The sequence below is a fragment of the Sturnira hondurensis genome, unplaced genomic scaffold, assembly GCF_014824575.4.
Source record: "Sturnira hondurensis isolate 20B ecotype Veracruz unplaced genomic scaffold, ASM1482457v3 Scaffold0009244, whole genome shotgun sequence".
Lineage (NCBI taxonomy): Eukaryota > Metazoa > Chordata > Mammalia > Chiroptera > Phyllostomidae > Sturnira > Sturnira hondurensis.
In genome coordinates, this window is record NW_028081875.1 from 5,329,282 (window position 1) to 5,344,831 (window position 15,550).

The 15,550-nt window shown below is 41.6% G+C and overlaps 1 protein-coding gene across 1 annotated transcript in view; it reads right to left on the reverse strand.

Annotated features, from left to right (window-relative positions):
- Positions 1-15,550, reverse strand: part of SLC24A3 (solute carrier family 24 member 3) — a 598,815-nt gene that overhangs the window by 38,091 nt on the left and 545,174 nt on the right. Inside the window, exons 10-12 of the mRNA XM_037057030.1 lie at positions 10,681-10,814; positions 8,750-8,910; positions 7,707-7,977 (exon numbers count right to left, since the gene is read on the reverse strand). Of these exons, the coding sequence (XP_036912925.1) occupies positions 7,707-7,977; positions 8,750-8,910; positions 10,681-10,814 (566 nt within the window). The remainder of the gene's footprint in view (positions 1-7,706; positions 7,978-8,749; positions 8,911-10,680; positions 10,815-15,550) is intronic.

Below are 15,550 nucleotides of genomic sequence, written 5' to 3' on the forward strand. Positions count from 1 at the left end.
AATAGACAGGGGGAGGCAAGAATAGTATGGGAAATGTACAAGCTAAAACACTTATGACACATGGACATGAACTAAAAAGGAGAATGTGGGTGGGAGAGGCTTTGCAGGGTGGAGGGGAATGAAGGGGGAAATGGGACAACTGTAATAGCATCATCAATAAAATGTATTTTAAAAAAGAAGATATAAACATTATAAACATATGTGTACCCAATATAGGAGCACGCAAATATATAAGGAGAATCCTAGAGGACTTCAAAAAAGATGTAGACAGCAACAAACTTATACTAGGGGATTTTAACACCCCATTGTCAAAAATGGATAGATCTTCCAAACTAAGCATCAACAAGGATATTGTGGCATTGAACAATGCCCTAGATCAAATGAATTTAACTGAATATACACACACACACACACACACACACACACACACACACACACACACATCTCCTTTCATCCCAACGTAGGAAAATACATATTCTTTTCAAATGCACATGGAATATTTTCAAAGATAGACCACATGATAGGACATAAACAAGCCTCAAAAAATTCAAGAAAAGTGAAATCATATCAAGCATTTTCTTGGGCCACAGGAACTGAAACTAGAAACCAACCTCAAGGAAAAAAACTCAAAACCACTCTAATTTATGGAGATTGAATACCACGCTATAAAACAATAAATGGGTTAAGGCCCTGGCTGGTGTAGCTCAGTGGATTGAGCGCGGGCCTGCAAACCAAAGGATCATGGTTCGATTCCCAGTCAGGGCACATGCCTGGGTTGCAGGCCAGTTCCCAGCAGGGGACCCATGAGAGGCAACCACACGTTGATATTTCTCTCCCTCTCTCCTTCCCTTCCCTGTAAAGATAAATAAATAAAATCTTTAAAATTTTTTTTAAAAATAAAAAAAAACAATGAATGGGTAAAGAATGAGATCAAAGAAAAGACCAGAGTTTCTGGAAACAAATGAAAATGAACGCACAACGGTGGAAAAACTTATGGGACACAGCAAAGGCAGTCCTGAGAGGCAAGTTCATAGCAATACAGGCAACATTTCAAATAAACAACCTAATCCTACAGCTACAAGAACTGGAGAAACAAAAACAACAAAAGCCTAGAGTGAGTAGAAGGAAGGAAATAAACAAGATCAGAGCAGAATTAAATGACATAGAGACTAAAAGAAGGATTCTAAGGATCAGTAAATCCAGGAGCTGATTCTTTGAAAATATACACAAAATTGACATGCCTTTAAGCAGATTCATCAAGAAAAAAAAGAGAAAGGACCCAAATAAATAAAATTGGAAATAAAAGAATAGAAATTACAACTGATTCCACTGAAATAAAAAGGATCGTAAGAAATTACTATGAACAATTATATGCCAAAAAATTTAAAAACCAGGGTGAAGTGGACAAATTTCTAGAAAAATGTAATTTTCCAAAACTGAATCAAGAAGAAGCACAAAGCCTGAACAGACCAATAACAGCTGGGAAATCAAAGCAGTAATTAAAAATCTCCCAGCACACAAAAGCCCTGGACTGGATGAATGGTTTCACAGGAGAATTTTACAAAACCTTTAAGGAAGAGCTAACCCCTATCCTTCACAGACTATTTCAAAAAATCCAAGAAGATGGAAGACTCCCAAACTCTTTTTATGAGGCTGGCATCATCCTAATCTCCAAAGCAGACAAAGACACAACAGAGAAAGAAAACTACAGGTTAGTATCACTGACAAAAATAGATGCTAAAATTCTCCACAAAGTACTGGCAAACTGTATCCAGCAATACATTAAAGAGATCATACACCATGATTAGGTGGGATTCATCCCAGGGATACAAGAAACAATATCCACACATCAACATATGTAATACATCACATAAAAAAAAGAAAGACAAAAATCACACAATCATATGAATAGATGCAGAATAAGCATTTGATAAGGTACAGCACCCATTTTTTGATAAAAAACACACAGCAAAGTGGGAGTACAGGGAGCATTCCTCAATATAATAAAGGCCACACATGAGAGACCTACAGCCAACATCATACTCAATGGGCAAAAACTAAAAGCTTTCTCACTAAGATCAGGATAAAGACAAGGATGTCCGCTTTCACCGTGTCTATTCAACATAGTACTAGAAGTCCTAGCCACAGCAATCAGACAAGAAGAAGAAATAAAAGGCATCCAAACTGGAAAGGAAAAAGTAAAACTGTAATTGTTTGCAGATGACGTGATTGTGTACACAGAAAACCCTACAGACTCCACCAAATATCTACTAGATCTAATAAGTGAATTTGGAAAACAGCAGGATACAAGTCAATATTCAGAATGCAAAGGCATTTTTGAACACCAACAATGGAATATCAGAAAGAGAAATCAGGAAAAAAATCCCATTTCCTATAGCAACAAGAAAAATAAAATACCTAGGGATAAACCTAACCAAGGAGGTAAAAGGCCTGCACTCAGAAAACTACACAACACTGAAGAAAGAAATTAAGAAAGACACAAATAAATGGAAACATATACCATGTTCATGAATTGGAAGAATTAACATCATCAAAATGTCTATACTACCTAAAGCAATTTATAGATTCATAACAATCCTTATTGAACTGCCAATGACATATTTCACAGATAAAGAACAAACACTTCAGGCCCTGGCTGGCGTATCTCAGTGGATTGAGCGCGGGCCTGTGAACCAGGCAATCGAGGTTCGATTCCCAGCCAGGGCAGATGCCTGGGTTGCAGACCGGTTCCTTACAGGCTAACTGCCAGCAGGGGATACACAAAAGGCAACCATACATTGATGTTTTTCTCCCTCTCTCCTTCCCCTCTAAAGATATATAAATAAATAAAATCTTTAAAAAAAAAGAACAAACACTTCAAAAATTTATACGGAACCATAAATGACCCTGAATAGCCGCAGCAATTTTGAGAAAGAAGAACAAAGTAGTTGGGATTACCATACCTGACATCAAACTATATATTAGAAGGTACAGTAATCAAAACGGTCTGGTACTGGCATAAGAACAGACACATAAATCAATGGAACAGAATAGAGAGCCCAGAAATAAACCTAAGCCTCTATGGTCAATTAATATTTGATAAAGGGGGAAGAAACATAAAACGGAGTCAAAATAGCCTCTTCAACAAATGGTGTTGCAGGATCTGAATAGGTACATACAAAAAATATAAAACTTGTTCACCAACTAACACCATACATAAAAATAAACTTAAGATGGATAAAAGACTTAAATGTAAGTCATAACACCATAAAAGTCCTAGAGGAGAACATAGGAAGGAAAAGCTCAGATATTCCAGGCAGCATCATTTTCACTGGCATGTCTCCTAGAGCAAGGGACATAAAGAAAAGAATAAATAAATGGGACTTCATCGAAATGAAAAGCTTCTGCACAGCTAAAGAAAACGTTAGCAAAATGAAAAGGGAAAGAACTGTATGGGAAAACATATTTTTCAGTGATATCTGGGACAAGGGTTTGATCTCCCAAATAAATGAAGAACTAACACGACTCCACTCCAGGAAGACAAACAATCTGATTAAAAAATGGGCAAAGGACCTGAAAAGACACTTCTCCAAGGAGGTCACATAGAGGGCCCAGAGACATGTGAAAGGACGCTCAGCATCACTAGCTATCAGAGAGCTGCAAATTAAAACCACAGTGAGATACCACTTCACACCGGTCAGAATGGCCAGCATAACCAAATCAACAAACAATGAGTGCTGGTGAGGATGTGGAGAAAAGAGAATCCTAGTAAACTGTTGGTGGGAATGCAAACTGGTGCAGCCACTGTGGATAACAGTATGGAATTTCCTCAGAAAACTAAAAATGAAATTGTCTTTAGACCCAGCAATTCCACTGCTGGGTTTATACCCTAAGAGTCACGAAACATTAATTCAAAAGAACCTATGCACCCCAATGTTCATAGCAACACCATTTACCATAGCCAAGTGCTGGAAGCAGCCTAGGTTCCCCCCCGGTAAATGAGTGGATCAATAAACTATGGTACATTTACACAATGGAATACTACACAGCAGAAGGAAAGAAGGAGCTCCTGCCCTTTGTGACAGCATGGGTGTATCTGGGGAACATTATGCTAAGTGAAAATAAGCCAGGTGGTGAAAGACAAATACATTATGATCTCACCTATTAGTGGAACCAAATCAACAAAACAAACAAGCAAGCAAAATATAGCCAGAGACATTGAAATAAAGAAGAAACTGACAGTAACCAGAGGGGAAGGGAGAGGGGGATAATATGAAAAAGAAGGGGAGGGGTTGTCAAGGAACATGTATAAAGGACACAAGGACAAAGCCAAAGCGGGGAAGGATTGAGGGTGGGAGGTGGGGAGGGGTGTGGCAGAAGAGATCGGTGGGGGCAAAATGGAGACAACTGTACTTGAACAACAATAAAAAAAGATAAAAATACATGTATAATTTATATGTGTATATATACATACGTAGTATACATAGGCATATATAATATGGATACATTCAGTCTATACATATATACACACATGTATGCTAACATGTATGTATATATGATCAAACATCCCACTGTTTAAATATCTATAGATATATGTATATTAACACACAATGTATTACATTTATACAGTACATACACAATCATGTATATATACATTATATCACACACATGCACATTATATATGCACATACTCCTGTATTCATGTATACAAACATAGACACCCATGCCATATATATTCCTATATTTATATACTCACACATAATTACTTGTTGACTATACCCACAGCAGTCATGTCCTGGCAAGAAGAAAGGCCTGCAGCTGGGCAGCAGGAGCAGAGGAGGCCAGGCCCTTGCAGGATGATCATGAGAGGAAAAGGTGTGCTCATTGTGTGTGTGGACCTTTTTCAGGCCAAAAGGACTTAGCATGAGAAGAAACTGCTCAGGGCTTCCCAGACTCTCCCTTTGGCACCTTGAGTGCCCTCTGCTGGCCAGAGACACCTGTGGCTTGCTTCATACCTGGAGAGGGGTGGTCCTGGTGAAGAAGTGCTGAGGGTCACACCTGGACAGGCCTATTCTCCATTTCAGAGGCAGAACCTGGGTCTGAATTAAGTCCTAACTCTCAGAAGAACTGTGAAGATCACCGAAGTGACTCCAGACCTCTAGCCCCTCACCATCCAGGTGTGACCCATGGACTAACAGCACTATTACTGGAGGACTCATTAAAAATGAAGACCCACAGTCCCCACCCCAACTGCCTAAATCAGTACTGCATTTTGACAGGGAAGCCCACATGAGAAAGGCTGGTGTAGAGGAACTTGGGATTCTGTTTCCAGTCTCAGCAGATTGGGCCCTGAAATGGAGCAGAGACCCCAGGGGGGCAGGACCATGGAGAGCATCATTTCTTCTCTGGGACCTGTTCTTCTGAAAGGTGAAGGCAGCTTGAGGTAGGATTTCCGAGCCCATGCCTGCAGCCATGTCACCCATTATATAAGGAAGAAGACAACATGGCTGGAAGCCCCAGAGCCTCCTCAGCTCTCACTGATTTCAGAGATGAGGAGGTACTTCACAAACTCACAGTTAGGTCTGGCATTTGTCTCATCCAGATGAGGAATATGGAACAAGTGATTTGAAAGGGGCTCTTTTGTCCCATGAAGTAACAAAGCCATGTTTGGGAGCCAAACAACCTGTCTGGTCTCACACATGTGTCTTCAGGTGTCTGCCTGGAGGGCGTACTTGGGGCTTCTAGGCTTCTGAGAGGGCAACATAGCACTTGGCCCCACTGCATCCTTAGTCAGTGGATGACTTCAGCAAAATGAGTGTTTCTGAAGCTGGGTTATGAACTGCCAATGGTGGAGCCTGAAATAAGGGCTGGGGAAGGTAGAATTCTAGATGTGGGACCCCGAGATTCTGTGCCTTGATTCAGGAGCTATCAGTCCTGACTGTGCTTATGATCTATCACAGGAGCCCTCACAAGTAGAAGGGGCCACCAGGGAGATTAGAAGGGTGACAAGGACCCGACACACTGTTGCTCATCTGCAGGTGGAAGGGCCCTTTGATGAGGAATGTGGGTGGCCTCTAGGAGCAGTGAGCAGCCCTTGGCCCTGAGCCAACGAGGAAACAGGACTCAGTCATGCAACCACAGGAACCGCCATCTGCCAGCAACCTGAGTATGTGTGGGGGCGATTCTCCCAGGGCCTTTGAGAAGAACCACTGTTCTGGCCACACCTCCATTTCAGCCTGTGAGCCTCTGAAAATCCAGCCAGGTGTGCCAGACTGCTGACCCATGGAACATGGAGCTGTTCAACAGGTGTCCTCTTAAGCTGCTAAAACTGTGATAACTCTGGCAATAAGCACTTGAGTTTACAAGGAACAGAGTGTCTGCTCATTTAATCCTTAAACTGTTTTTGTCCTGGTTGACAGGGAAGAAGGTTGAAAGAAATACAGTGACAGGTAGCAAAATGCATAAAGACCCAGTGTATATATTTTTTCTATCAAGACTGCCTACTAACAAATAACAATTTAACTCTGGCTTGGCAGTTTGGGAGTTTGAAGCATAGGAATTTGGGTGATGCTTTCTTGTTAGTTTTGGTAAGCACTTGACCAGGCTGAGATCTCAGGAGCCCTGGGGGGCCCAGGAGCAGTTCTGGTCTGAGTTTTACTTGCTGTCTCCTGGACACAAAAAGGAGCAAAAAAAGACCTTGTGCCTGAAAATAAAACATGGCTCTGACACTCTGCAACCATGTTCCAGCATTAAAAGGACTTTCAAGTAGATCAAGCAATCCTTCATAATTTAAAGTCTTCCTATAACTTCAAACTTCCTGAAGAAGTTACACATGTTAATTAAGCCTCACATACTTGACAGTGAAAGTGAATTGGATCGGTACACTCTTTCCTGAAATGATCAGAAGCTTCTGGAAATCTAGAAAATAGGCAGAGTTCTTTGGGCTTGGGCTACCTGTTCCACTAATAGTGGTGGGGGCGGGTACAAGGTCACTGGAATGGCCAAGTCTTTGGCGAGGTAGCAGTCAGCGGGGAAGGACACCACCCTAGTGGCTGGGGTCCTAAAAGTTCTTCCAGGCCTTGCTTCTCCTCTTTGAGGTACCGAAGAGATTTCCTCAGCCAGCCCCTCTGTGTGATATTTAGCTGGGCCAGAATGCTTTTTGCCCAGGTATGTGTCTCCTGTGATGCCTGCCCTGGAAACAGCAGGTCCTGGCAGGGAGGAGGGACCAAATAAGGGTGAGAGGCAGGAAGTGAGAAGAAAAACAAAGCCAAGTTAGAGGGCTGCACATGTTTGTTCCCCAGGGCAGATCTTATCAGGACACCCCCCTGCCAACTATAATGGGATGGGCAAAGGTGGGTGAAGTGTCTCTTCTTGTGCATCCAAGCTGCTTTGCTGGTGTGACTCTTATGTATTTCCTCTTTACCACCAATAATTCCCTCAGAGCAGCTAATAGAAGGCCTTTCTCCACAAAATTGTAAATTTGGTCCAAGAGCCCACATTGCAACCAATGAATACACATTACCATCCTGATCATTTCTGACCCTCTCCAACAGTCTTGCCCACTGCAGATGTTAATATAAATATTTCTACATTCATACAGAGACATTTCTTTGAAATGAATCACAGAATGATCATCAAAGTTAAAGGCATCTACTCAGTGGCCTTGAAATAGTCCCCAACCCCAGCTCAGACATAGGACCTCTTACACGGGGGGTCGAATGGCGTGTATGGTCCTTCATCTTCCTCCTCATCTTCATCTTCCTCCTCATCATTTTCATTGTTCTCATTGTCCTCATTCTCATTCTCCGTCTCATTGCCAGCCTCAGCAACGACATCATCCCTTTGAGTCCCATTCATGCCCCTGTCTGGGGCACTGCTGGGCCCTGTCCCATTCTCCACAGTGTGCTTGATTGGGATTTTGATGGCCACCTCAGATTCTCCATTTGTGTAAGCCCTGCTGTTTATCAGTCTTTGTCTCTGGAAAGAGAAAGGTACATTCTCACCATGGTCAGAGAGACTATAAGTCTTTATACCTAGAACACCAGCTATTGGAATTTTTTCCAGGCGGCTGACATGGAGGTACTTTCAGAACACTCTCCAGTCAAGTCTTAAGAGATTTCTCAAAGTAATACCAATTTGGGCAACCTCCCTCTGGAAGGAAGGATTAACTTTTGATGACCCACTGGAGCTTGCAAATCGCTTAAGAAGAAAATTCCCATATCTCAGATGGGCACTGTTTTCTATCAGGGTTCTTAATTCTCTCTGCACTGTGATGTTATCTTTCTTCTCCAGATTTTAGGAATCTCTTGGTCTATATGTGAGCAAGCCACATACATGTGTTTAGACTAGTGCACTAGTAAGGCCGCCACTCCAGATAAAGGAATATACAGGAAAATTCAGGTCAGAGACTCAGCACTATTTCAAACTAAAGCAACTTTGATATGCAACTACTTCTACTCAAGTTCACATCAGAGTGCTCCATTCAAATGGGAGATGAAAAGAAAAAGGTATATAGAAGGGGACAGGAGGGTTTTTCTATATAACTGGGAATGGGACCATGTCTGCCAATACTTGGATGGAGGAACAAGGACCAGGATGTATAGCTGGCCCAGTGAGCAATGATGCTGAGAAATGGCTGAGGGATAATGCATTAAACATTGTTAAGTGCTTCAGCTTTCAGGCCAGGAAACTTTCCTTCCCAGTTTCCCACCGCTGTCCAGTGGCAGATGAGTTATGCTTTCCCAGATACCTCATTGATCAACATGCGACTGGCCATGGAGAGTCTGGTCTTGGGGGGGAAGTGGCTGGTGATCATGATCCGAAGACCAGCCTCCGAGAAAGACAGCTGGTGTGGGTAGGCAGACAGCAGCTCATCCACCATGATCACCGATGTTTTGCGGTGGAAATTGGCTAAGGAGATTAAAAATACAACATAAAAATATTGAGATTAGGACCAGGAAAAATATATTCATAGAGTTTTCCCTCTCTTCCCTTTTTTACTTCCCTTTCCTCTTCCCTCCTATCTGCCTTTTGCCCTTCTTTCCTTCCTTTCTTCCCCTTTTCCTCCCTATCTGCCCATGCATCCATCCACCCATCCAGCCAGGGACGGTTGAGCAAAATTTGGAGAAGAGCCAAAGTCTGCTTTTCGGGACTCACTGATAGGTCTTTTGAAATGATGAAACAATTTAAGCTTCATTCACCAACATAGAAAGAATGAGTGATAGCAAACAAAGACTTCCTCCTTGTCTTCAAGGATTTTTTCCCCTTAACTCAGATCTGGGGCATAGGAAAGACCCTTATAATCTTTAGTAACATTTTATGCCCTACAAATGTCAACAGTGTTCATACTGAGAGGTTGCAAACTGCAGAACTGACTTTAGTGTTAAGTGGAAGATTTTGTGGGGAAAGGTACACTCTGCTGCAACCCAGCCTATAAGTAGGGCTGACAAGGGGATAAGTGGGTGAGTGGCCACATCACAGAGGCCCAAGGCCTAGAGGGGACTTTGGGAGAATCTTGTGTTCTGATATGCTGGCTGGCTGGAAAAAAAATTTCATCAAGGTCCAAGCCCCCTCTCTAGGAATGTGCAATATGAACATATAGCCCATGAGTACCTGGCCTCAGGCCCTCTTTGTGCTCACTACTGTTTCCAAGCCACCAAACCATGAAATGATCTCTGGAAACATTAAACAATATTAGGCAGCTCTCTTTGCCTCCCTAAGGCAAAGAGTAGTAAACTACCCAGAAGAGAAACAACTAAAATCCTTATGTGAGATGGCACTGGATAATTTTAAGCCTTTAATTAAACATGTATATAATTAAGAAAATATACCAAGTAATTGACTTTAAAATTCTAATAATTACCCACAGATTTCAAAGTCAGACATATATGTGAAAATAACCTATAGATTTTCTAGTTTCTTTTTGGCTTTTCCTGAAAAGCAACCATATGGGATCAAGAAGAAATAAGTGCAAATATTTCAAGGGGAAAGTTTAAAAAATAAATAAAAAATGAGACACATTCTAGGCAAAAGTAAATGATACCTTTTGTGTTCCTCGAGGAAAGAATATTGTTTGTTAGAGAATACTATATTAGTTCTCTAAGTATGTCAACTGATTAACAAGAATATATTAAATATAATAATTAATTTGAAAAAACAGGTAGTTATCTATGTCATTTTGCCACTTGGAAAATGTGATAATGTAGCCTGGAAGTGAATTTGGGTATAATAATATACTAATAACAACTATTATTAATAAAGTACTTTACATACGTCATCTCCCTCATTACAAAAACTATCCCAATTTTGCAGAAGAGAAGATTGAGGCTTAGAGTGGTTAAGTAACTTGCTTCATGGTTACACAGCCAGAATGTGACAGAACCAATACTGCAAAACCCAGAGTCTTCTCTCCTTTACCATCCTGTCCTAATTTCCCTGTGTCGCTCCCAGCAAATATTTTGCCCAAGAACTTGCATGGGCCTTTCTGAATTGACTCATCATCAGGTATGAGACTGCTCCATGGTGTAGCCAAAGGGAGGAAGGGAGGACTGGAACCTTCTCTGCCTTATAGAGGCAGCACCCTCTCCAGGCCAGCTGCAATGTCCCATTGCAGCCATGAGTGAGGGCAGCCAGGCTGGCTTCCCAGCACTTACTTCCTGGACACAGGCTGTCCTTGGTTACCTTTCTTGAGTAGCACCACAGTTGCATCACAGTTGCTGCTGTCGTCAATTTCAGCATTGTTGGCCAAGCCATTGACCATGTTTCCAGCACCTTTCGTCCTCCTTTCAAAGCACTGATGTATGCAAGCATTGTATCTAAGCAAAGGAGTAAGAGAAGAGAACCCATCAGCATTTGCTGTTCCTCCATTCTCCAACCCCCACCAAGTGTCCCTGAAGCCTGGATGCATTGTGGGGGACCTCATACCTCTAGTTATTATTGTTATTTTTCTGTCATCCTATATCTCCTTGTAATATATAATCCGTCCTATTTTCCAATTTAAGGATGTGTGGTACGTGAAAATAAAACCAATATTACATAAATAAATAGTGACACACTGCTTTCTCTTCAGTGTTGATGAGGATACCTCTGGGATGGAGTTCCCTTGCTTGGAATCTATGCATGAAAGGATGGTGATGAGACTCAGTGGGATGGGGAAGGTCTCCCTTTTCTGGGTCACATCCCCAGGGTCTTTGCTCTCAGGGACACACTTGGTGGGGAAAGGACAGGTGTCTCATCCATGCTGCTACCCTGGGCTGGCAGTCTAAGTGTCTGTCTGTCTTTGGTTTTCTGAGGTCACAGTCTGGAATCCTGTGAATCTGCATTACTGTTATGCCATAATTTCAGGTTCAATGGGTTCTTGGCTTTATGAAAAAATTCTCTGCTATGATTTGCCAGAACAATTAAATGAAAACATTGTGCAGTGCTTCTTACAAGTGTATCGGAAGGGAAGAAGCTCCTACAAGTTCCTAGGATGTTTTTGACGGGTAAAATATTCTGGTCCCTTCATCTTTAGTATTAGAAGGTTTCCAGAGAGGAATCCTAGAAAGTCCAAGGGTGAACACAGCTAGGCAGGTTTTCCAGGGTATCATTGTAAGCCACTGCTGCTCTCCCTACTCAAAGACCTAAAGGCTTCAGTGACTTACTGGCCATGGGATACCCCATTAAGGAATCCCACCAGCTTGGCCTCTGGACTCCCTCTGGAATGGCAGCCAGGCATGACAACTCTAAATTGCCACCTGGCAGGCCACTCAAGTTGTGCCTCACCACACAAGTTTCTCTTCCTCATCCCCTTTGCTGCTACAGACAAGAGGCTTTCAGGAGTCCCTCCTCATAGTACCCTGTACCTGTTCTTCAGTCAGTGCAACTCTGGGTGGGTGGGCCTATAGGACAGGACAGTCATTATGATACAGACAGAGAAGCTCTCTGTGTCCTTAGACTTCTCTTCCAAAAGTACTTCCTGTACTCCCTGGGAGTGTGAGGTTCTTCCTACATTGCATTGCAGGGAACAGAACACTAGTCAAAAATGCTGGTGGTGACTGTGAAAAGGGAAATGGGAAGGCCAATTCTGTGGGATGCTCAAGGTTTGTAAGAGGAAAGAAATGGAATCGGAACAGTACTATTGTGCAACTCTAAAGAAACAATGGAGCCAAATTTTGAGAATCAATGGCTGCCAACATCACAGAGAGACAGGAGACATCAGTGTGCTTGTTGGTGGGAAAACTCACTAGCCCCTGGGACACAGTCTAACCTGAATCAGATAGACGGCTGACACATAGGAAACACAGAGGCCAAAGGAACGGTACACACTACCTCACAGGATGTAACCAACCACTTCCAAATTGTGGGAAACTCTGTAGAGCAAATAATCCAACTTCATTGAAGAATAAATTGAAGGAAAAAAACCAGAGGGAGAATTTATAGATTAAAAGAGATCCAAAACATGGAACTACCAATTGTAATGAGTGACATTTATTTGGATTTTGCTTTTTAAAATATTTATGACATTTATGGGACTACAATAAACCTGTTAAAATGTTTATGAGATGATTGAAAATTTGAACACTAATTAGATATTCAATTATATTGAAAAGAGCATTAATTTTAGGTGTGATAATTATAATGTTATGTTAAAAATGAGCCCTTTGGGGGCAAATAAAGATTTTTATAGATGAATTGGCCTGATGTCTGGGGCTTCAAGTCATATGGAAGGAGGGAAATGGATAGCAGTGTGGATGGAGAAAAGGTGGGTGGATTGTGGTTGGGGCTGGTAATGAGCACTTGGGATTCATCACACTATTTCAGCAATTTTCAACCTTTTCCCTTTCATGGCACACATAAATTAATTATTAAAATTCTGTAGCATACCATCCTGACTGGTGTGGCTCAGTTGGTTGGGTGTCATCTTGCAAAATGAAAAGTTGCTGGTTCTATTCCCAGTCAGGGCACATGCCCAGGATACACGTTTGGTCCCCATTCAGCACACGAACAAGAAACAACCTATTAATGTTTCTCTCTCACATCAATGTTTCTCTTTTCCTCTCTTTATTCTTTTCTTCCCCTCTCTCTAAAAATAAAGAAATTCTGCAGCACACCAAGACATACACTTTTTCCTCATCTGACAAAAACATAAAAGGTATAATTTTGATTCATTCATACCTGACAGCTATTGTTGTGTTGGCTGTGGTCATTTTTAAATTTGACAATCCAAGGCAAAAGAGGTCAGTGCCCCTAACTAAATAGTCAGTTATTGCATGTTTTAAAAATTCTTGTGTCACTGTGGTAGAAAATTGCTGCACTATTTTGTTGACTTTTATAAAAATATGTTCAATATTATTCTAAATGAAAAGATCTCCCCGCTCTCTAAACTCAACAAGAGTGCCTTGCCCTACTGAAAGAGTTATGTGGGAGGGGCAGTGTTTCTATCATCTTGACCTAGGATTCACTTTTCACATAGAAATACTGACTTGCATGAAGCTTTGGTTTTAAAGTACAACTCTGTGTTATACATTTACTTAGATTTGGATAACAGGATAATGATATTATGTATAGTATTAAGAAAATGTTCTTGAAACTAGATATTGGTTAATAATTAGGCTGTCATATCCCATCCTTACAAAAACCTTTGCGGTGTGAAGTGTTACTAACCCTGTTTTGTAGAAGAGGAAACTGAGATTCAAAATGGTTGAATAACTTGGCCAACATCCCGCTGCTAGGAAGTGGTGGAGTGAGCTCTGTGGCCAGGGCTTAATGTGAAACACTCCATCTTGACCACCAGACCATATTGCCTCACCTGGGAACTAAATCCCAAAGAAGTGATCCAGATGTACAGAAATCAGTTCTTACCAAGGCCAGGTGTCCTTCATGCTCCCATGAAGTTTCTGGCCAAACTGAATTGCTTTTTGACCTTCTGACAATGTTTAAAGTCATTTTAAAACATCTACCCAGGAGGCAGCTGATGATTCTAATATATGCCATTTTTAGCTGCTGCTGCTCTGTTTTATATTTTTAATAGAGTGCTTTAAATTTTGTGCTTGCATCCTAAAGCTATTTTATTGTGAAGCATGCAATTTTATAAATCGAATTCTATAAAACCCAATGATTAAAGTTTCTGATTTCAGAGGGGGAGGGCTAAAGACAGAGATTTCAGTTTAGAACTTAGGACCAGAACTTATGCAGAAAATTTTGTGAGCACAGTAGTTGCCCTTGATGTTTTATTTGTATCCTGCTGGTTTAAACAGCTGGAAGGGTGGTAAAGCTCAGGCATCAGTAGAAACACACATCATTAGCTTTCACACTGGCTATGGTGTGGAAGAGAGGAGAGAAATTGTTCACATGCACTGCCAGCAACTCCTAGTTGTACAATGGCTTTGGTAGAGGGGTGCAGTGGTCACAGGATCTTTACTAGCAAAATCCTTGAACTCACTTTCCTGTTAGACTACCTTTGGTTTTGAAGATCTTATTCTGTGGAACCCCTAGTGAATTCAGTATGGGATATGCTTTTATTCAAATTCAGATTCAAAACCCCAGATCGAGGCTGGGCATATAGAAGACAGTCAGTCAATTCTTTGGAATAATTGACCAATATGCCTCTTCAAAAGGGAAGAAAGGGATTCTTGACTCTTTGGGAACTTAAACTTGGAGCTTCAGAAAGTTTTTAAAAAGTAATAATCAAATAAAATACACCAGAGGAACATATGTATTGTTGAGGTCTCCCCACTGTGGCATTGATTTCCTAGTAGTTTTGCTATTTGGGAAAAAGGGAAGCAAGATGGCTGTTCCTACCTTTATAGGCTTTTCCTTTGGGATCTAGATATGTTGGAAAGCCTCTGGGCCAACTCTGGTTTTTGTGGGAGCTCATCCATTGGTATTTTTAAATGACAGGTGATTAGCGGTAAAAGCACCTCATTTCTTGGTCAGTTATCTCATGGTAACTTTATACCAGGACACTTTAGAAGTGCCCTCTTCCAGTAATAAGACCCAGATTCTGGGTCCACACTGACCATTGGCAGCTACCGGGGTGAAGCCTGGATGCCATTTTGAGTGGAATGGTGGCAGACCACTTACAGCCCACCCTAGACATTAGCCAAGCCAGGTCCTACCTTCACTTTGCCAATGGCCACACTGATTTCTCTGAATGGGTCTCTCAGCCAGGAGTGGCCAAAAGTAATTATTGTCAGGCCTCACAGCAAGAAAAACTTGACATGTCAGTTTCAGATTGCTACCTGATATGTCCAAACTGGCAATTTCTGAAAGCGCTCTACTTTTTTGCTCTTTGAGAAGGTAGTCACTCCTGCCAGTCACGTATGCTAGGGAAAGTACAGGCCCATTTAGAGGAAAAGAAACAGCCCTGCAGGGGTGGGAAGCTGTAGCACAAAATGTCTCTGCACTATTTATAAGCTCCTCATCTCAATGGTACTTGGTAAAAAGATGAGCCAGCAGGTTCACAACCTTGGTGCCTACATTTTACCTTCGAGTTATGAGGAACATCTGCACAGTATGATCTTGATACAAACAGCCAGCTACCCAGACTCCAAGGGGAAAAAGAACATAC